We start from the raw sequence: 22,012 nt of genomic DNA on the forward strand, positions 1-22,012 counted from the left end.
GATATTGAAACCAGTTGGGTTCTCATCTTGTCTCTAGCAGGTACCTCAAAGTATCCGGTACTTCCGCCCACCTGGTTTGCAGAAAACCTTCTCAAACCTGCTCGCGCCATGCCGAAAACGGGTAAATGTTTTCTGACGAACCAATGCTCAGAGTCACGTGGCTGTTTCCGGAACTGCTGTCCAGGCGCGATTATGTAAGGTCGCAGGCCAGTCTAAACATGCCTGTGTACCGATGTATTCAAGTAGTAGAAGACTTTATTGAAGGCATGAGTTATATCGCCTCATCTGGGTCTGGTAGCATTGAATCAAGAATCTCATCTGGGTCTGGTAGCATTGAATCAAGAATCCAAGCTGCCCAGGCACGCATAGCCGAATTTTGCGCGGACAAACCTGACTCCTTGGAATTTGTTAGCCACTCTTGTCTATACCTGCTAGACTATATGGGCTGAGGGAAACAAACCTCTCCCACATCCACTTCCAACGTTAATAGCAGCCCCATCTCATAAAATTTATCTCCTGTAGCATATAACACCTTGTCCAGGGCCTCAAACTTGTCTTTGGGCGTTTCCTGGGACATCTCGATCTCGTGGGCTATGGTTTGTAAATCGTGCCGTATTTTCGCCAAGTCATGTCGTAACTCCTCTTGCGCCTCCATCAACTCATTCCGTGTTTTGAGTTGGTTCGCCAGTACCTCGTGTCGTATGTTGACTGATATGGTTCTAGTATCTCTCCGAATCTCCTGCCGTATTTCGGCCGCAAAGGTCTCGAGGACTCTCGCCAGCTCGTTTGGAGTCATGCTCGTCATTATGTAAAAGGGTGGAGGGAGCTCTCGTGGGTGTTATTTGATACTCTCGGTAAAGAAAAGGACATGCCAAAGAAAATTGTGAAAGCCGGCAAGAAACTTTAGCAATTTACGAGGAAGAAAAAAAAGACGCGGAAGGGGTGGGCGAGGGCTTAGAATATATAATGCCACTCGAATAGATATGTAGATATGAGGGAGCGCGAAGGATAAACCTTGGCTAGGTACGAACCTAAATGATGCCACGTATGGATGCCTAGATAATACCTACGTAGGTACTGATATAGAATTTTAACAGGTATCTGTGGGTTATCTCCATTCATAAAGTCACTTTTGAGTTCCATCATTCTAAACTATGGAAGCAAGCCCCAAAAAAGGCTGTACTTTAGGGGGGTGTATCCTTTGCCGACCTTCATCATCAAACCCAGCTCCCGTTCTATACATCTAGCTCATAATCTGTTTAGGCGAGTGCTTGATTTACGATGCCATTCCTTTTGGCTTCTTCCAATAGACTTGTAGTGACGGAAACAACCCCTGTGAAGACTATCACCAGGTAGAGTCCACAATATAAATTGTCCCCAGAAAACGCCATAGTGTGGGTCGAACCTCTTGTACTTGAGCAAATACTGATGGCTGCCTAGAAGAGAGAGTACGCAATTAGATAAAGGGGAGTTCAACCTGTATATCCGCGTACCCTGTGCCTATAAAAGGACTACGTACCCGGTGGTCCATCTAAGTCAGGTACCTACCTATCTATTTGGGCGCACTGTTCTAAGTGTCTAACTACTAGTACCAAGGGATTCTGAATAGCAATTCACGTAATAAAGATAGTAACGAGGGCACGTAATTACCATCTCTATCCCATAGGATTGTCAGGATTGCTGAAAATCCTGGTATCGCTTGATCAAGTCCGAATGTCCGCCTACGAGAGGATAGTTCTCAGCTCCGGCGTTGTCTCCTCGCCATTGCCAAATAACTCTCCTCAAAGATGCACAGTCCTCACCGTTCAACCATTCAAAGACGAGTCTTGCTTTTAAGTGGTTATGGCATTGATAGGAAGTAGATGCCATCACGAAAGTCACGTGTATTACTTCTTGACTACCGTCCAACAACGCTTAATAATTTTAGAAGCTATGCCTTCTACCTCTTCATACAGGCGACGACGACCAAAGACCATCCGTATTATTGTTGCTATCAAGCTATCAATAGGCGATTTGGCCATTTAGTTCGTAGTAAACCCCTCTTCGTGAAACTTCATGCACTTGTGCAAATTCCACCCGTCATATGTTCAACCAGCATCTCTCCAAGATCAACCTCAACACCTAACAACATTCCCTCAAAGTTGTTCAACCTCCAAAACAACAGGCCAAAATAACTTATACTCATGTTATCCCGATATCCCGAAAAGACCAACTTACACGTCAAAGAGTCTCGTATCATCAAACCCCTTCACTCACCCATCATCCTCTCCACAAAAGCCGTCGTCATCCCTTACCCAAACCGTCAAAAACACAGCCACCACAACCTCAACCTCCCTCCCATCCAACACAACTCACAACACAACTTCACCTCTTCTCAACCCCTTCCAAGCCCAAACCTCCAAAAAAAATATCCTCATACCCTCCCTTCAGTGGCACTATTCCTCTCCAAAAACAATCCCCTCCCAACACCTAAAAAACACATGAACCAACACCCCATCCCACCCAACAACCCAAACAATAAAAACCCTCCCAAAACTCCAATAAAAAAAAGACAAACCACAAAAAAGAAACACAACCCAATCACACTCACCCTTCCCTCCCAAAATGGCAATTCATCTTCCCCGATGCGGATAGCCAAAGGAGGGGAGGGAGTGACAAAAAAAAATTCTCAAGTTGTCCAAATCGAGAAACAGCATTAATCGCAAAAAGGTAAAGGATGGGTTAGACACAAAAACGGTAAAGGATGAGTTAGACAAAAAAATCCACGCATCGAGGGTCCCGAACGGCCCGCCTCTCCGGCTGGGGACCAAAAATTGCCTATTCAAGTGTTTTGCAGGGCTGATCTATCTAGACTTGGTTTGATCTTGCGGATGCCGCGTTCTAACCTCAAAGAGGCCTTTTTGAAGATCACACGATGCCCGTCCTGGTAAAGAAAAAAAGAGTCATGCGCGCACTGACGTGGTCCGAGCAATTCACGAGTCACGTTCCCAAAAAATGTTCATTAATGTGTACAAAAGTTAGAAAGGAGAAATTCTCTGTTGTTTGGCAAGCTAGATTCATCAGATTCATGTGATGTCTTCTTCATTTTTGCCGCCATCAACAATCATGCCCTCATGTGTCCATTATCATCCGCCCTGCAACAGCAGCCCATCATCTTCCCTTGCCTTCCCCCTTCCGGCCTCCCAAAATCCAGACCTGCCCAGACCTGCCACCCAAGTACCAACCCATCTTGAGATTGCCGTGCCCAGCATGAAGAAACCACATCTTGCTCAAATCGCACCCGAAAGCTAGAACTCTCCCACCTTGGATAGGTGGATCTTGAGAGCACTCACCCTTGCATACAAGAGTTCAAAATGCTTGCACAAAAGGCCGCCGCCAACATACAGTCTTGTTTGTAATCAATACAGTCCTCGGTCCTCCCTTAACACACGCCATTGACGCTTCGAAACGCTCGGTGCCACAAGTACAACAACGCCCATGATTGAATCCGGGTCGAGAATTGAAAGGATAGACGTCTTTGCGGCATCAGTGCAGTAACAAAGACATGTGTCGTCTTGTTAATGCTCCAATCAAGATTCTCTTCCCCGGGATGAATTGAAAAAAGGCGTCAGGGTTCGTGTAGCTCCTGAATTTGAAGATTTGAGAGAAAAATTCAATGAGAAAAAAAATAATAAAAAAGGAAACGGGGCAAAGCACAATATGATAAAAAAGGATATGAAAAACATATCAACATCATCAACGCCGAATCGGAACCCTCGCATAAATGTGACGGCAACATCCTGGAGACGGATCAAGGCCCGCGAACAACACCTCCAAAGATTGTTGAAAGCAGGGTATTAACGGTTTCAGTCTTTATCTTGTTCCCCAAGAGTTCTTTTTTTATGATACTACTCATGACTGATGATGAGAGCTTGGGGGCATTCCTGGCTGTGGAGGCATGCCAGAGCCGTAGCCTTGGTTGCGCTGCACATAGCTCTGGTACGCCAAAGCCTGCTGGGGATCCATGGGCATATTTGGGGGCATATAGCCTCCAGGACCCATGTGCGGGTTTTGAGGCATGCCTGGACGGCCGCCCTGTGGTGGGAGATGACTGGGAGGCTCCTCAGGAGAATCGACCTGGTCGCCGCCGTCGACACCGTTTTCGCTGCCCGTCGTGGGCTCAGGTGCGTTGAGGCATGCCTATTTGACAGAGACGATTAGCATCGACATTTGAGAGGAGGGAGAAGAGATGGTTGGGGGCGAAGAGCGTGTTAAGCGGCCAATTTGCCCGCCAGCCGTGTGGCCACATTTGCTCTTGGCTCGCATGGGAAGAAACAGAAATCATCTGTGGAGGCGGCGGTGCTTACCTGGATCAAATTCTTGCCCTCAGCCTTGGTGACGAGCGGCTGAAGCTTGGGCGTGGTGAAGGTGTAAACCAGTCCCGTCTCAGACACGACCAGCAGCAGAACCTGGGTGCCTGTCAAGACGGACAATTCGTACGCCTGCAAAATGGAGAGATTTCCTAGTTAGCTGAGTGGTCTTCTCGGATGGAGCGGAAAGCGAGTAAAGACGGCGATTCCCATCTCGACCGTGACCCGCGCGCGCGCCCAGCAAGTCACATTTTATGGAAAGCAACAAGACGGATGTTTTTCCGTGGTTTGGTCGAGGCGCGGGGGAAAAGAGGTCAAGCGGGTGCGACTTGGAGTCAGCTCTTAGCAAAAAAACGCACCTTCTTCATGATGCCGGCCTTGCGCTTGGAAAAGGTGATGTGGCGGCGAGACTTGTCGCTGATGAACTTGATCTCAATCTTGCGACGCTCGCGGCCGCCCTTCTCGTCATCGTCGTCGTCGTCGTCGGCAGCTGGGCGCGGTCGCTTGACGCCGCGGCCCTCGTTCGCGTTGCCATTGCCCACCGAGTGCGCGTCGTCGAGCTCCGTGGGCGACGTCTGGTCGTGCTGGTCGGTGATGTCGGCCATGTTGAGCGTCTGCGGTTGCAACTGCGACAGCAACTATAAAATGCCAATGCCAATCCTAATCCGAATCCAATCGTCGTCGACTTGTATCACACGGCGCTGGAAAAGGCAACGAGTGGTGGAGATACTGCTTTGAGCGTGGTGCCGATGGATCTATACTGGATCTGGCGGTTTTTTTTTTGGGCGGAGAGGACAGGCGGAAAGAAAAGGGAACTGGTCCTGGTTGGGAGGCGCTGGAGCTGGATCGAGTCTGGCCGGAGCAGGCAGTGGCCAGTGGAGGCGGGTGCGCACGGTGGCGGTGCAGTGCGTGCGAAACAGGTGGGCAGGAAGGCAGAAGGCGCGGAACTGGACGTTGGAATTTGAGTTAGCGAGTGCCTTTAGTGGCGCTAGTGCTGTGTCGGGGCGCTTGTAGACCCAGAGGGAGGGGGGGAACAAACAACAAGTTTTCGACAGCGCCGAGATGCCCTGTGCCAGTTTTATGTCATTTCGAGGCTGCGAGTACCAGTGAGGACCGGGCAACTGAGACTTTTTGCAGAGTCGCGGGCATGTGCATCGAACAGCAGCAATCCCGCCGAACCTGCACCCCCCAATCCCCCAATCGCGGCAATTGGCACCCGCATTTAGTGCGCTTATCGCCTGACGGGTGACTGCGAGATGACGGGGGTGGCATAGCGCGGCCTTGAGATAGCTGCGGCGCTGCCTGTGAGTGGCCGGCCGTGCAACGAGTCCTCGGGGCTGGAATTTTGGCACCCGGCAGAAAAGCGGGGGCTGTTCCGCTGCCACTGGGCAGTCAGCATCCGGGGTGTCCACACAGTGCGTTAGCTTGGCTTATAGACACTGTATTCGCCGACTCCCAGCCTTCCCAGCTGCTTTGCTGCTCATCCAAGGCTCGACAAAACAGTGGGTCGGTGGTGCCCATGGGCCGATTAAGGACATGTACATGTGCTCCGTACCGTGCGTCGTGGGAAAATCACGCTCCAGCTGCCAATTACTAATTGCTGCAGCACAAACGATGGGAGTTCGTTCTAGATGCTCTGCAGCAACCTGACTCTTTTTCTTTGGCCTCGGCGCTTTAGATCCAATCCACTGGGTGGACAATGCGTGTGCTGTAGAGGTCGTGTAAGCTTGCTTGGGATTGATGCGCTCAACTAAGGTTAGGGGACAAGGTAAGGTAAAGGTAAGGTGATGAGATCTACGGGACGCTCGCGCCGCCTCTCCATAACGGCTAGCTCTGACAGATCAAACACAGGGGAGCTGATGCAAGAGGAAGGGGAAATTGACTTTCTGGCTCCTCGTATTACAGAGCACTCGTACCTACCTCGTACGCGAGGCGTGCAAAGAAAGTCTTTTCGTATGGTTATCCGGGGTCCGTATCCCGCGCCAAAAGCTCCTCTTGCGCTGATCTAGGCTCCGCCAATTTTATTTAATTTTCCACTCCATGATCAATATTCCAGTATCTCGCCGTCCCACGGCCTCTCTCTCATCACTTCCGTCACTTGACCAGACCAACGGGTGTGGATGGCTGGGACCAAAGATGCCGTTGGCTCGCTCGCTTCCACTTCAGCCCGCGCCAGAGGTGGAAGCTTCAGGGGCGAGAGAGGCTGGACTCGGCTCGACCGTCATCCTCCTCCATGTGCTTTTCTCACACCAAGCTCCAATCCCAAGTGTTTTCTGTCGTCAGCGCGTTCGGACACACAGCGGGCCTCCACTCCGAATGTCTTGCTGCATCTGCCGACCACCCTTCTGCAGCAGGGGAATCCGGAATCCTCTTGGTGCGAGCGTTAGTTCCAGTAAGCAGGCAGTGGAGTTGCACCAGGACCATCATGTACCCACGGCTGGTGGCCCTACCACTGCCGCGTGCAGAATTCGCTGGTTCGCTGTTATATCTGCGGCGATATCATCAACGCGGGTACCTGGACGACGGATATGCTTGACCAGAGTGAGACTCGCTGCTTATGTACAGTATCCCCCTGCCATGAAATCAATGGTTTGGTCCAACGGTTCCGGCTGTACTCATACTGTACTGCACTGTACTGTATCCGCACCCGTGCTTTTTGTCTACACACAACGTGGGAGTAATACTGCCGGCGTTGATACGATACAGGTACGAAGAGTACGATAATAGTACTCGCATTAGTTGAAGAGACACGCTGCAGAAGCCCCTGCGTTGCTGCATGAATGACATTATGGCTTTGGACCAGCGCCAGCCTCGGTACCGCAGCGTGCTTAGCGAACTTTTGTCTAGCCCTTGAGCCGTGCCACTACTGAGCTATCAAACACCATCGTCGACGTTTGCGAAATTGGGAGGGGCTGGCAGTGGGAGAAAGCGTCCGTCAACACGAACAAGAGCAAGACGATAGATCTCTGCAAGCACACATCAGCTCCATTCCATTCCAGGGCCAGACGAATACTCGTACAGTACCAAGCACGGACGGGCTCTCTCGTGCCAGTCATGGGGTGCAGGGTTTCACCTTTGGGACGGGGAAGCGACGCGTGAGAGCTGACCTGACGCGAGACCCTGGACCTCGTCTGCGCTCTGGTCGGTACTTGGACGCCATGCGAGTGTATGAGATGCTCCGATGTACCTACTCGTCCTGGTGCTCGACTCGACACACACGCACAGGTACAACCAATATTCTTCCCATGCCCACCCCAAGCTGACACGGGACACGGGCCAAGCTGTAGCGGCCCACCGTCTTGGAGTGTTATCGACGGGCCTTAGTAATACACGAGCTCGAACTAGCACGGCCTTGCTGAAGGATGCGGAGCAAAAGACGATGGCTGGCCCCCTAAGAATGGTGGGCGAGTTAGGTAAGTATCCGAACGGGCTCCCGGGCAAACAGATACGGCACAGTGCCAGGCATCTGCTGGGTATCGATTCGTATTACCTGAACGAGCTCTGTGCCCTCGATTCGCGAGACTCGGATACACGTACTTGCAATCTATAAACGACCAGACTCTCTCGAGCGCGTTTGCCCGTTTCATCACAGCCAAGGCACGCCATATTCGCAGCGGCTGTCAGAACGCTTGGGGCAGCGGCAGAAATGGGGGTCATTGCCTCTTTAGGCAGCTACAGCAAGCAGGGCTGGCCACAGTGTGGCAAAGGATTCAAAAAGGGCCTTTGCATTCTGTGGTTCCACCGCGGCGAAATCTGGGCGAACAAGCTGGTCGGAGTCAAAGTGCTTCGCCGGTCAACTGCGCACGGTCCGTGATTTTTTGTTTCTTTTTTTTGCAGCAATAGCAATGAAGAGCGAGAGCCAGAAAGAATAAAACCGGGGACCGCGTCTGCCCGGCAAAAGCTGAAAAAAACTGCACGGTGGAAGCTTGCGTTCGGATTCGCCCGACCACCCTGATTATCCAATTGCCGGTTGGCTGGTTGGCTGGGCTGGGCTGGGGTCTTGTTGCAGCTGATTTTGCAACGGGCTGTGCCACCCCCAGCGGGATCCCGTACAGTGCAATCCCAATTGCCCATCAAACGGGCTGGTTTAATTGAAGTTAGCACGCAGATTGTGGGCCGGGCGTCGCGCTTTGTTGCATAACCAAGTACGCCGCGGCTGCGAGGTTTGCATTCCGTGATGATATCGGGCAAGCGAGGGAGCTGCTGGAGATGGGACGAGGCCAAATTCTCACAGGCCTGGGGATTTGCCTAACAAGTCAGGCGAGAACAAAGTTGGTGCCTGAGATGTGAGGGCGGAAGAAAGAGAAGAGAAGAGAAACAAGCCGGGACGAGACGAGACGCGACGAGGGGATGGGCTCGTGGCCAAGCGAGACCAGCTCGGTAGTAGGTTCGTATTCTTAGCAGCGGGAGTGGCCCTGGAGCCGACTGGTGAAACGAAGCTCGGGATGCGTTGAGGTTTTGTGTCTGTTTTACGTGTTTTGCCTGCTACTGGACTGTGCATTGCGTAGCGATATTAATGTTTGATCAGTCAATCGTTGAGAGAAAGGCAGGGAGAGCAAGCTTGTGAAAAGGAAAGGAAGAAGAAGATGATGACGGTGATGATGATGGAGAGTTCACGTTAATAAGTACATGTATATTCAGTGCATTTGATCATCGATATGAGCAACCAGAAACCAACAACCACAGCTAAAGCTACAGCAACAACAATAGCAACATGATCAAGTAAAATCTTCACAAATCTTCAACCCACGCCCGCATAGACAAGCAATCTTGAATCAAACCCACAACCCGACAGCCAGTCTCGCCCATCAAACAAGCCAAGAACCCCCAAAGACTCCCCAATCAGGCGACTCGGGACCCCAATCCGCGCCTCTGATTGGCCGCCACCCCTGTCGTGCCGCCGCTTCTGCTTCACCTTTTGGCTCCCTGAAACGCAGCCCGTTCGAGGACTCGCACGAGGAAAAACGACAAGACTCTTCAAGCGCTTGCGGGTTGACGGGGGCAGCATTGGGTTTTGTCTTTTCTCTCTGGTTTTTCTTAGTTTCGTTTCTTCTTCTCTTCTCTTTTTTTTCTTTTCTTTCTGTATGCCTGGTGCATGTACGTGACTTTGAACCCATATTTTCCTTTTCTTCTTTTTCTTCTTGTTATTCGTTTCTTTTCGTTGTAGAGGTTATTTTTCTGGACTCTCGCTGTGCTTGAATTTGTGAACTGCCGGGCAGTTGAGGTCGAAATAACCATCCGTTTATTTTCTATTTTATTTTTATTTTTTTACGATTCGATTCCACCGAGCTTAGGTCTTGGTTTGTTTTTTTTATAAGTTTTCGGTTTTGGAAAGACGAAAGACGAAGAACGAAGAAGAAAGGTACAGGACGCCGGTCGTCAAACAAAACATCAAAACCACAAAACCCGAGTCATACATCTCGAACCCGACGACAAACAATCTTTCTTTAAACCCAGTCAATTTTCAATCTCAAAAACACATCATGCCTGACAAGGTCTTCGTCGCCACCCTCGTGGCCAACCTGCTCTTCCTCGCCTCAGGCGCAATGGAGCTCGGCTTCTCCATCGCCGCCATGAACCTCAAGAACAAGACGCCCACCGACGGCCAGGACGCCACGCGCCACCTCATCTATCAGCAATTTCCCCTGACCGCGGGCATCGTCAACGCAGTCTTCGTTCTCGCTACTTTTGTCTTTACTATCCCCGCCATGGCACTGGTGAAGCGCAATTTGCTTAAGATCAGCGGTTATATGATTACTATCTGCGGCGTGTTTTCGCTTGTTGTGGGATTGTATCTTTGGATCATGACGTTGAGGCTCAAGGAGACGTTTGAGCCCATTTATGCGGCGCAGGATGAGTCGATTCAGTCGTTGGTGCAGACTTCGGTATGAAACCCCCCCTTTCTCCCCTTTTCACATTTTATACACCGATACAACTTTTCAAATACACCAAACATGCAAAACCTACAACAACTAGCCAAGAACTCAGTGTTAACAAACTCATCCTCCAGTTCCAATGCTGTGGCTACCTCAACAGCACATCTCCCGCCTTCGTCACAGACTCCGTCTGTCCCAGCCCTGCCGCGGCTACTCTCCTCCGAGGCTGCTCCACCAGCATGTCCAGCTTCGCCAACGCCTTCATCAACGACCTCTTCACCGCCGTCTTCGGCATGGTCGGTACGTCAAAAACCCTCCCCCTAGCACATCTCCCCCCCTTTTCCATGCAATTCAAATTAACATACATTTCAGGCATCGATGCCCTCCTTGTCCTTGCCATCGCCTGTCTCCTCAAAGAGCGCAAGGAAAAGGAGCGTTACTACATCATCGATCAGAAGCGAGACTACGGCCGTCTGTAAATTAATGGAGCCCAATGAAAAACTAAAACAAACGAAAAAAAAACAATGTTATATAGTCACGGTTATAAAAAGTCAAAGCCCCCTTATTTGAGGCTGAATATCATGTTTTGTTATGCCCCCTAGTTTATAGCGTTGCAAAGTCCTGCTTTTTTCTCTCTCGCCTTTGTCCAATACTCCAAATACTTTTTAATCAAGATTCCTTTTCTTCTTTTTCTTCAGCGGAATGATGTTTACCATTGACTCCCATGCCAAAAAATATTTTGTTTTTGATGCCTCAACGCAATAGTAATACATGTTGTGAGTGGTCAAACTCACTGGAATGAAAAACAGATAAGGGAATAAACACAACACAGAATGACTCCAGATTCCTCCTACAAGTCGCATGCAAGCATCTAGTGCGGTGCAAACCTGTCATGAACAATAGATTTCCATCTTGGTATAATGTGATGAAGCAAAGAAATGAAAAGAAAAAGGCTATCACCAGCTTCCCTTCAATCTCCAAGAAAATTGCGACTTCAAAGCCCCCAACACGCTGCTGCTCCCGTCAAACCCCCAATGAATAATTAATAGTCTAAATATGCCTCCAAATCGAAACCACAATCACATGCATTGTAATACCTCTCTTCTTTTTGTTCTCTTCCTTCCTTCTTTAGCTCATACATTTGAGTCGTTGGCCCTGCCATCCGAACCCGCTTCTGGCTCGTCTCTATAATTTTGATGCGGTGAGTTGCTTTCGTTTCTATTACCGTTACCCACGGAAGCACGGCTGCTGTTGCGTCTCAGCCAGTTCAGTGAGAGTATGCCGCCCAGTGTTTCTGAAAATGCAGAATCCCTGCGAAGATTACGACGCGCAACCAACCCAGGGAACCCCGTGCTCTTCCTCCGCCGGCGGGTGAATTTTCGAGGTGAAACATCTGCGCTTGGGCCTGCCTGACCTGTAACGCTGACGCCACTCATCGCCCTCCCGATTCGGGGCAACAGTGGCGATGATTCGGTCCTTGTTGGGAACGTGGTCGAGCGCATTGGCGAGGTAGGTTCATCCTGGTCTTGCAACTCCCCCCAGATTTCAGCTCGCTCTATCCAACCCAAACTCTTCTTGCGCGTCGGCGTCAGCGGAGTGGTGTCACCGTGCATCACGGGGAATGTCTGGTATGTCGTGGAAGGTAGCTCTTCGTCAATCTCAACTATGGCTTCTGGGCCCATTAGTGATTCTTCTTCGCCTTCAGTATCGTCAACGAGCCCCAGGCCAGGAGCCAACGAGGACTGACCGACTGCTGGGGCGTGCTGTTCGTCACTCAGCCGCCAGGATAGCGCTAGAACTCCCGAGAGAAGAATGACTGTCCCCAATGTGATGAGACAGGCGTCGCCCGTCGAGATAAGGCTCGTTTGGTTGAAATAAATTAGACCATCGAGGATGGCAATGATGTTGTATACGCAGAAAACAAGTGGGTATAGGACAGATGTAGAAACCAGCTTCAAGCCACGGTGGAGGTAGTAGAGCTGGCAGAGTGCTAGAGAAACGAGTCCCAAAACAATGGCCCAAGATTGCCAGCGAAGGAACTGGTTCTTGCCGCCTATCGTCTTGATAAGAAGCTCGACGGCGGATTTCGCAAAGAGTAACGAGTGTGCTGAGAGGTCTCCGCTGATGACACCGTAGCTTATGCCACGGATTAGGCGGAATCTAGCATTGTGGGACAGGCTGGAGAGGCTGCTGACAACATCCGTAACAATCGCAAACGACACGACAAACAGTGCCTGCAATATCATCCAGACGATAAAGGGCTTTCGGGCCAGTAGCTCCAACAGTTCATCCAGTTCGTGGGCTGGAGATGGGATGGCGCCAAAGATGGCGATTAAGACCGCGCCGCTGGTGACGAGCAGAGTGCCGCAGAGCGACCATCGCGTAAAGGGCTCGCTGAGGATGAGCGTCGCGCATATTGAATTGAACACCAAGCCCGCAGCTTGGAGAGTCGAGAGGACGGGCAGTGGCAGCGTCGAGATTTGGATGCTGCTCCCTAGGATATTCGCAATGACAAACATGCCCATGCCCAACTGCCACCTCCTCCTCCGATACGGTGGGCGACGAACATCGTGCGGCCCCTTTTCGTCCTCCAATATGTGTGATTTTCGCTGCAGAGTGAGGCCTAGACTTTGAACACTAGTCGAGATCAGGCCAACGAGGATTCCTAGCTACCAAATGTTAGCAAGAGCACCAGCCCGAATATCTCTCTCCTTTGCGTAGAGTGCGTGCATACAGCTATGCTCCCTCCCGGGGAGATGTTCCCAATAGGCCCCATTACACCGTCTCCAGGCCTGTGGTCATCCACCGGTAGATGTGAATAAGAGCGCGCTTGGTCGTCGCATAGGAAAGGGTGCTGGTAGTTGGGCAGCGTTATAGGTTCGGACGGCTAAGGGAGCTGGTGTCAAACGAAACGCCGCAAGCTCAAGCTACTTCCACCCTTGTTTCCCTCCCTACTCGTGGCTCTGATCGTCAAAGAAGATATGTAGTTTTCTCCAGCTCTGTGCAGCCGCCGCTTCCGTCAGCGAGAGTATAGCGGTATTGATCGGGTTCGAGTCGAGCGCACTCTGTCTGGCACTTAGTCTAGTAGGGAATGGTGTGCGTGTTATAGACGTGAAGGTTTGTCGTTGTCGGTTGAAGGTGCCGGCCCCCCAAATCACGGTTATGGTCGCAGACGCAGCGAGTAATTCGCCTGGATTGTGAGACTAAATCAGCTGGGGCCCGACGAGGCAGCGTGCAGAGAAATGCGTTGGCGCTCAATAAAACATGCAGAGCCACCTGACGACGTCAAGCGGTATGCGAATGGAGCATCGCGCGCCGCTGAGCTGCATAGAGGTGCATTTGCCAAGGTAGCCAGTCTGGGAGCTCATGAGTGGCTGGTGGCCGTCACATGAGGTCAGGTGACACTCGTCATTGCCCATTTCCCTTGACGTTTCAGTAAGGTGCCTTGTATGTCCGTACTCGTATTAGTGGCTGGTTAAACAAAGAGAGATCATAAGGTACCTAAGCATAGAGCCTCATGAAGAGTCATGCTGAACAAATTGCAACCACATACTCTGATATACCTTGTTGCTAGTACCATGATATACATATTTAATTACAATACAATACCAAAATACAATAATTTCCCGCCGCCTCACTGTTCCCGAGAAGCAGCGATATTGCTCCGCGCTCGTACCAAGCAATCCGACAAACTGTGGCGGTGCGCACTCGCGGCCCCAGAAGTAGGTGCGAGCCAGCGCTCTCAGCTTAGTGGACGTGCTAGTAGCGCAACTCTGGTGCTTCTGCTCCACTGCATCCAAGCAGCATCACAGCTCCGAGATATTACGCTTCATCCCTCACTTAAACCTCCCAAAGCTTCGGCTCCAGACTCTCGCCCAGCTCTCCCCCGTCACCTCGTTCCACAGCGCTCAAGGCACAGGCCGATCGATCCCTCACAGGCCTTGCTGCAGTGAATCCATTCGCAATTCATCGTCCCTCCTGCTCCCGATATTTCCCCCCCGCCTAGCACCCAAGATGTCGCAACACGCCTTATCCGATGCTCAGGCAAGTTACTCTCCAAGCTGCCCGCCATCCCCGCCGCTGGGCATTTTGCAGCTCCAAAGTGATGAAATGCTGACCAGGGCCTCCCGTGACAGGTCGACAATGAGCTCCGCAAGATGACGGCCTTCATCAAGCAGGAAGCCATGGAAAAGGCCCGCGAGATCGAGATCAAGGCCAACGAGGAGTTCGAGATCGAAAAGTCAAAGCTCGTCCGCCAGGAGACCGACTCCATCGACACCCAGTACGAGAAGAAGTTCAAGCAAGCCACCATGTCCCAGCAAATCACCCGGTCGACCGTCGCCAACAAGACACGGCTCAAGGTCCTCGGCGCCCGCCAGGAGCTGCTCGACAACATCTTCGACGAGGCCCGGAACCAGCTGGCCACGGGCGTCAAGGACAAGGCCAAGTACCAGAAGACGCTCAACGGTCTCGTGCTCGAGGGCTTCTACGCCATGAACGAGCCCGAGCTGCAGCTCCGTGCCAAGAAGTCCGATTACGACGCCGTCAAGAAGGCCATTGAGGAGGCAGCCAAGGAATACAAGAAGGAGGCTGGCCAGGATGTCACGGCGACAATTGACGAGGCCAACCCCCTGGACGACGGAATGTACGTTTGCAATCAGGCCATTGATAACCCGTGAAATTGGGAGCTCATTTATTGACTTTTGGAAAACCACAGTGCCGGCGGCGTCATCATCCTGGGCGGAAAGGGAAAGATTGACATTGACAACACCCTAGAGGCCCGGCTGCAGTTGCTGGAGCATGCCGCGGCGCCGGCCGTGCGAGAGAACCTGTTCGGAAAGAACCCCAACCGCAAATACTACGACTAGACTCGCCCCCGTAATTTACTTAACAGCTGTATCTTATTACCTTTACACTGGGAAAAGAGGGAACCGATGGAGAGTGGGGGGAAAGGGCAGAGTAGAGGGCCGTCACGTCTGAAAAGAAACTGAGGCATGCATTTCGTCGAATTAGTCTGCGCTTTTTCCTAGTTTAGAAGTTGTATCATATTTCACTACAACAAAGCTTTCTTGAACTCATGATCTCCAGTTAAGCAACTTCTCACGCTGATATAGTCATAACCCCCGATATATAATCCCAAAAACACAAAACGCCCTGTTCAAAATCGGCAAACGCAAATATCCACGTCACCACGTACCAAAATTTTGGCAGCAGCCCAAGTTCTTGTTTCACTTCTCGCCTTGTGGCTTGGGTATCTTTTGGAAAAACTTGGCCATGTACTCCTGCTGCTTCGGCAAGGACGCCAGGTCCTCGTGGCCAGGAAGGTCGAATATGCTCTTCTTGAGCTTTCTGCGCGTGCGAACCGTGTTGGACAAACGTTGCTGAACCCACTCGACGACGCTCTTCGCCTCTGTCCGCGTAATTTTCATGCCCGCGTCATTGATCTTGCGCCAAATCTCCCTGAGCTTTGTGGCGAGCTCATCGATGTCTTGGTTGAACTGTTCTTCGTCTTCTAGACTGCTCAGTTTTGGCGGGGTTCCATCGTCAACGGCGATATCCAAGATGGTTACCATGGCTTTGAGTTCCGCGAAATCGGTTTGGGGTGTGATGCTGAAGTCGTCTTCGTCAAGACGCTCAATGGCATGTCTAACCGTGAACACATCTTCAGAATGTTGGCGACCAAGGCCAGGGTCGTCAAACAAAAACGAAATGGCAAGTCTCCTCCGGACGTCGTGTGTTCTATTATTGCGGATAGATAGGCACTGCAATGCATTGACTCTGATATGCTGAGCTTTAACAATCGCTTGCAAAATCGAGCACGCATCCCCGCACTGAGCAGATTAGTATTCGGAAGTGGTCATATAGGCTGAGGAAATATACTTACAAATGAGTCCCATGATGAGCTAGGGATTGCATTAACTAAACTTTCAATCGCGTCTTCGTACACCGTCAATAGGTCAATGTTGTATATCAACAGCTTGTCCATGGACATTCGAAGAAGAGCATGCGATGCGTAAATGGCGGATGCAGCTGACAAGTGACCTGAGATCATACTTAGAAGTGTCAATAATGACTCCAGATTTGACCAGTCGCGATCTTGATATGGTTCATTGGTTAGTTTTGAGACGGGTATCTCAGAGACTCGAAATTTGATGTCATCGCTAGCACCGAGTCTCAGGAAGAGGTCCTCCAGCCGCTCAGGAGTCAGAAGCCGTTCAACTTGATTAGGGCATCCGTGAATGATGTGGCAATATTCACGTCGAATAAGAGAGGATCTCTCGATGCACAACTCATTCAGTATCCACTCGAACAGAGAATCTGGTAGTCCACCATTCTTAGCTAGAATACTCTGAGGAACCCCAGACGTTAAATTTCGTTCCCTTGCTGCCGAGTTTCCTTGAGTTAGTAAGGTCCATGGCGACGCAAGCTTTGGAATAGGCGAGCTTGGTGGAACTCTGTAGTCTCTATCAAAGAAACAATATCGACTTTGAGATTGTATTGGCTCCGCCCGCTGGACCGCTCTGATGACCTTGTGAGCATCTTGCCCGCTCTTTTCTTTGACAATATCAGCAAAGGCAAGGTCAAATGATTCTCCTCGTGTTGGAGATGAAGGTCCTGCGGCGTCTGAAGAGGCCTTTGCCTTTAATGAGCTTGCATTTAGGGCATTGTCCAGACGAGCATCCTTGGCCAGGGCCTTTAGGTCAAACTTGTGCTTCAGTGCACCTTTGGCGGGCGATACAAAAGGCACGGCTGCCGTTCTCTTGGCCCTGGGGGTGTCAAATGGTGCTGCTGAAGACGCAGGCTTGGGCCGTCCTCGCCCAAGGAGAGCGGACAGGTCTTCTAGAGAGTCATCTGAGAAGCCGCCATCACTAGCATCGTCATCCGAGGCGCCAATTTCCAGAGGGGCTACCCTTCTCGCGACAGGGGTAGCCTTGTAGCTGAGCGGCGAAGATGGAGCAGGCGGTGACGAGCCTTGGATTGATGATAGGCGTGAAGTACGCTGTGACGATGGCGTTTGCTGAGAGGACGGCTGGAAGTATGATAGGATGCTCTTGTTGGGCTTTGGTCTTTCAGACATGGCTAGGCAGTTGCCGCGCCTTGTCGGCGATGTGTATTAATCCGTCGTATCTTTGTTTTCCTCTGTTGCGATGCCTGGTTGCTGGTGTATTCCACACTATGAGCTGAGTGAGATGCCTTGAAGTTGAAGTCTATCGTGAACGCCCAACCAACCAGCGCGTGTGGATGAGGCATGGCGCAGCATCCTAGCTTACCTGATCGGCAGATGTGGCGCAGGCGATGGCAGATCTCTACAGGGGACTCTAGTGGGCGCTGGAGCCTCAGTGTGTGTTCCATTTCTATGTGGAAGCATTATTGGAGTGGGAACTGCAGATATAACATTGTAGGGGTAGCAGCTACAGGTAATTACCTGTGTTGAATAAACTCTCAATGGAATTTTCCTGTCACCAACATCCATAAATTTTCTCTCATTGCTGGTGTTCGGTGATTTACAGAGTTCGGCGATTTACAGGGCGCCCTCCGTTGCGCCGGCAATGGAAGCTGAGCAGTAGTAGGCCACTCGTCAAGCCATCAACGCAATACATCACGAACGAGAACGACGAAGCCCCAGCATTGCAAGCGTCTACTGACAAAAATGACGATCCAACCAGATTCACGCATCCATGGGGTAGACGATTCGAGCCTCCATCTCTTTCATTTTGTCGCCAAACGATGATTACCGGGTAGCATGCAAATGCAGTCAGCCTCAGCTTAGCACAAGGCCTGTCGACCTATTGGTTGGCTCTGGAGGATCGCCATGCCTGTCCGTTAATCTCCCTTTGAGCTCCGTAATGCTACGCTGGCTTCGGCAGGATCTTCCACCATGCTTCAACCTGAGACGTAGCTTTTAGGGCTGTGCCTTCCAGCACAAACTCTGGATGGACGAGAGCCCACGTTGAAATGATGACGCGCGATGCTGACGCTCGCAATCCTCATGGGAGTTGTACCCAGGATTGAGAGCCCCGGTGCCACGCGCCCCCCAAAAACGCAATGTCTCTGTCTCTCAGACACGAGAGGCTGGATGTCTTGGGTTGAGAGCCCGTCCAGCCGCAGCTACGCTTGGGGCGCCAGTACGAGCGCGTAGGAGCATGTACATGCGAGATTCCCGCCTCCCCTGCTCGTACAACTCATGCAGGCACTCCGGACTTTGTGCGGACTCCTCCGTTCTCCGTGAGCCATTGCAAGAGATCTGATATCCCGCCGCCTGGGGTGGAGGCTCATTTCGAAACACGTTCTGCGCCGCAATGCCAAGGAGCTGTTAGGTCGTCTGGACGCACATGCCCGCTGGCTTTCAACAAGCTTTTTCGCTCGTTTGGACTCGGTAAGGAGTGCGATGGGCGGCGGTTAAAAATAGCAAAGCAACAGAAGAAACGACGACAATCCCCTTTCGCAACGAGCAGAGCAGTGGCAGCGGCTAGATCTGCTCGTGTCATCCCTGGAACTTGGGCCGGGTCTTATTTCGGCTACGCGCTCTGGCGGAGAAGGCTCTGGAAGGCTTCCGGTAGCCGGCCGCCTTGAGGAACGCGAGTTGTCGGCTAGAAATAACACGGCGGGATGGAAAGTTGATCAAAGTCCGTCACCAACGGCGTTGGGCGTCGTCTAAACCCAAGAGCCATCATGTACTAGTAGGTTAGTATTAAGTGGGAGTAGCATATTCTTTCTTTGCGGTGGATTTATTAGTAATGTCCGTGGACTAATTCCACCTCCGAAATTGACATCTTCAGCGTTGGCTGCAAGCGCCTCTTGTTGTTTATTAGTACGGAGAGGGTCGTAAAGGCAGCCAGGCTTGGCTCCAGAGCCAAGCATTGGGACCCTGACTCTCAATGTCAGGACCGTATTCCACAAACATACAAGCACGCACAGGAGTGACTTGCATTGCCTGGATCCCCTGGTCAAGGCAATCCCTTTCCGTGGAACCACCCCTGAACAGACCCTCTTGGCGCAATCGCCAAATTTCCCTTCCGTACAAATCAGGTCGGCACGAAGCGGACGGACAAGGTTCAATCAGGTTTGGAAAAGGGCGAAAAAGGGCTCTCCAAGCTCGTTTATAGAGTCTGGATTTGAAGATGCGCGTGAGCGAGCCAGTGAGAAGCATTGGATGCAGAGCGGCCGCTGCTGAAAAAGGGGCCTTGATAGTCAATATTCAACTGCTGCCAATAGAAGCAGCCGTACAGGCATGCAACACTCGATATAGGTCCATATTTTGCGATTTTTATGTGCCAATGCGGCAGCACTTATCCCGGTCTGAGCACTTTATTGAGACTGAGAAGCAGCAGGGCTGAAATGGTGCCTGAACAATTTCCTCACGATGGAGCAGATATCGTAAGGCGCTTGGCGGAGTAAGCATTGGTAGAGCAGATACGAAGCCGTGGTAGCATCAACGTGGTATTAGCGGTTTGGATCGTCAAACAAGCGTCCAGCACTGGCCAGCGCTCCAGAGATCAACTGTCCAGCTTTTGTTACAGCTGAAACGGATTCCTCAGCTGGGCAAGAATGCACGCGATGAGCAATCAGTCGAAATCCAAGTAGAACTTGTACGAATACTGTACTCGTAAGCATCGTCAATTGACGCGCAGGGGGTTGCTCAGCGCATCTCACGGCAGTCATGGTAGGCATCGTGATAGATTGTAATTTATGAACCGCAGAGCACCCCCACCCGCCATCCCCTGAGAGGAATCCACTGTCTCAGCGATGGACGTGCGCCCCTATTCGCGACGAGGGCTGGGTCTGAGTCCGAGTACTCGTACATACAGTGCTGTACCAGTACAATACGGACACTCAGACGAGCAATTGTGGTGATGAGTTGGCCCGCGGCTCTGGCAGAGAAATCAAAGTCTCCAGCCTCTGCCGAAAACTCTGTCATGTCGAGCGCCTCTTCGGCAGTAACAGACGGAAGAAACCTAAAGAAACCGCCCACACTCGGGCTTATACGCCATCTAGACGCTGACACATGGCGGCGCCCTTTGTAAGCAACCACAAACCTCGATGACGGAGCGGGAGCCTCGTATTTGTCGTGATTTTATCCGCTGCGAATCCGGTGCTTCAGAGCGTTCCGGCGCAAACACTGCCTCCTCCGCCCGGCCTTTTACTGTACTAGGTAATTAGGCTATGCGGAGCGCCTCATGACAATTGGGGCTTTCGTCCACTCCGAAGTCGATCAGGAGGCGTCGGCGCCACAGTTTAAAAAAACTTGTAAAAACTTGTCAAAGTTGCTAGAGATGATAAGCGTCATCAATTCGCGCTTTGGATTCCGCGGACTTTTGGGCTAAAGAAAAAAAAGGCTTTTCTGCGTGAGCATTGTTGCAGCGGCGGAGGCACAAGAGGAACGGGTTGGTGTCGATGACATCCCTGCCCGTGGCTGGTAGTGGCAGGTGGCAGGTACAGATACATGCGGTTGCAGTGCTACCCGGGCAGGATTCGCAGCGCCCCAACCCGCTGGCACTCCGGTGCTTCAGGCAAGTCGAGCGCCAGACACCAGGGGCTCAACTCCGTCATCGAGGCCGTACAAGTACGGTGCTCCAGGTACCTGGCTAGAGGCGGTACCTGGACTTTTCGCATGTGCCCGGACATAAAGTATTAGACCACTCCGTCCACTCTGGCCTTATTCCGGGGAGGGTCCACGCTGCCATAATTGCGTGCACTGGCTACGGGAATACATACAAGGGCCTATTGCCTCTTCCAAGGGGCAGGGCGATCTAGCCTCTGGATCGCTGTCTTAGTATCGCCCGTTGTCCGCTGCATTGCGGTGCGAATTGATTGCGCTCGCGTCAATCGCTGGTTGACAGATGGCGAGGCCGTGCAGGATAAAGGCACTGACGGAAGGCCGGGCTGGGCACGGGCACAGGGAAAAGGCCACGGGACACCGGACCTGCTGCATACTCGTATATTACGCAACCAAAGCAGCAGCTGGCAAAAGACACGATGACGACGTTTGCTGCAAGTAGGATGAGGCCAAGGACCGATTTGGCAAGCAACATGAAGCCACGGATTACACGCAGGTTTGGAATACATGGTCGTAGAGCCCGCAAGTACAGGCCGCTAGGGAATACTTTGGGGAACGGCGCGGACTCATCGGCGCTGCAAGTCCCCATGCTGACCAATTTCATCTCCATGCATTGCACCTCCAAAAGGCATGGGATTGCATTTGCTCCCGCATTGCAGAAGAACCATCCAAGCGCCGCCTCCCCCGTGTATGCACCCGCTAAGCCCGCTGCACCCTCTCCCCTCCATCTGGGTTTATTTTATTTTATTTTATTCGATTTTATCAAAGCATTATTTTGTACTGCTGTCCTCTGGAGTGGGGAACAATCGCCTTGTCTGTGCCCATCGGATTCGGTCGGTCGGATGGTCCGGGAACTAAAACAGTTCAACTGCCACAGCGCCGTTACCTCCGCTAAATCGCTGCCTCTCTTTTTTTTTCCTTGTCCCGTCACCCAAGCCCAGCCCACGCCACAGGCCCGGCGGTAGTCGATCGGAAATCCTTCATTCTACTACTCTCGTATTACTCTTCACCCTCTTCTCTCCTACACGTCTCCGCCCCTTCTCCTCTGCAACTCCAAACCCATCGTCCCCTGTGACGACACGTGCATCGACAACTGCGTCGACTTTCTGGTGCGCCTCAGCCCTTCGTACCTCAGGGATCCCTCTGTCGCCTCCCGTCTGCCGCTCGCTCGCTCGCTATTTCGCATCGAATCGTGCCCTCGACGCCTGGGCCGTGTGTTCCGCCCCCGA

The 22,012-nt window shown here is 51.7% G+C and overlaps 7 protein-coding genes across 7 annotated transcripts; 3 read left to right on the plus strand and 4 right to left on the minus strand.

Annotated features, from left to right (window-relative positions):
• Nucleotides 1-271: 271 nt before the first annotated feature.
• Nucleotides 272-805, minus strand: V8C40DRAFT_264977 (uncharacterized protein; the record flags this gene model as incomplete). The annotated part of the gene is made up of 2 exons (XM_083219596.1): nt 272-397; nt 461-805. The coding sequence occupies 2 exons, from the start codon at nt 803-805 to the stop codon at nt 272-274; spliced, it is 471 nt and encodes a 156-aa protein (XP_083074282.1).
• A 3,086-nt stretch (nt 806-3,891) lies between these two features.
• On the minus strand, nt 3,892-4,954 carry V8C40DRAFT_264978 (transcription factor MCM1; the record flags this gene model as incomplete). Its single annotated transcript, XM_083219597.1, has 3 exons — nt 3,892-4,179; nt 4,347-4,481; nt 4,709-4,954. The coding sequence occupies 3 exons, from the start codon at nt 4,952-4,954 to the stop codon at nt 3,892-3,894; spliced, it is 669 nt and encodes a 222-aa protein (XP_083074283.1).
• Nucleotides 4,955-6,431: 1,477 nt separating this feature from the next.
• On the plus strand, nt 6,432-7,241 carry V8C40DRAFT_242900 (uncharacterized protein). Its single transcript, XM_083215302.1, has one exon. The coding sequence runs from the start codon at nt 6,486-6,488 to the stop codon at nt 7,071-7,073; it is 588 nt and encodes a 195-aa protein (XP_083074284.1). The 5' UTR covers nt 6,432-6,485; the 3' UTR covers nt 7,074-7,241.
• Nucleotides 7,242-9,690: 2,449 nt separating this feature from the next.
• V8C40DRAFT_206136 (uncharacterized protein) lies at nt 9,691-10,797 on the plus strand. Its single transcript, XM_083212047.1, has 3 exons — nt 9,691-10,234; nt 10,360-10,525; nt 10,598-10,797. Exons 1-3 carry the CDS (start codon nt 9,833-9,835, stop codon nt 10,702-10,704), a joined length of 675 nt encoding a protein of 224 aa, XP_083074285.1. The 5' UTR covers nt 9,691-9,832; the 3' UTR covers nt 10,705-10,797.
• Nucleotides 10,777-13,549, minus strand: V8C40DRAFT_242910 (uncharacterized protein). The gene is made up of 2 exons (XM_083215303.1): nt 12,960-13,549; nt 10,777-12,894 (listed from the first exon to the last, which is right to left on the minus strand). The coding sequence occupies exons 1-2, from the start codon at nt 12,999-13,001 to the stop codon at nt 11,359-11,361; spliced, it is 1,578 nt and encodes a 525-aa protein (XP_083074286.1). The 5' UTR covers nt 13,002-13,549; the 3' UTR covers nt 10,777-11,358.
• A 292-nt stretch (nt 13,550-13,841) lies between these two features.
• V8C40DRAFT_242912 (H(+)-transporting V1 sector ATPase subunit E) lies at nt 13,842-15,303 on the plus strand. Its single transcript, XM_083215304.1, has 3 exons — nt 13,842-14,269; nt 14,362-14,870; nt 14,943-15,303. Exons 1-3 carry the CDS (start codon nt 14,240-14,242, stop codon nt 15,091-15,093), a joined length of 690 nt encoding a protein of 229 aa, XP_083074287.1. The 5' UTR covers nt 13,842-14,239; the 3' UTR covers nt 15,094-15,303.
• On the minus strand, nt 15,217-17,434 carry V8C40DRAFT_242914 (uncharacterized protein). Its single transcript, XM_083215305.1, has 2 exons — nt 16,110-17,434; nt 15,217-16,056 (listed from the first exon to the last, which is right to left on the minus strand). The coding sequence occupies exons 1-2, from the start codon at nt 17,301-17,303 to the stop codon at nt 15,454-15,456; spliced, it is 1,797 nt and encodes a 598-aa protein (XP_083074288.1). The 5' UTR covers nt 17,304-17,434; the 3' UTR covers nt 15,217-15,453.
• Between the last annotated feature and the right edge of the window lie 4,578 nt (nt 17,435-22,012).

The sequence above is a fragment of the Trichoderma camerunense genome (assembly GCF_050948025.1).
Source record: "Trichoderma camerunense strain CBS 138272 chromosome Unknown V8C40scaffold_7, whole genome shotgun sequence".
NCBI lineage: Eukaryota > Fungi > Ascomycota > Sordariomycetes > Hypocreales > Hypocreaceae > Trichoderma > Trichoderma camerunense.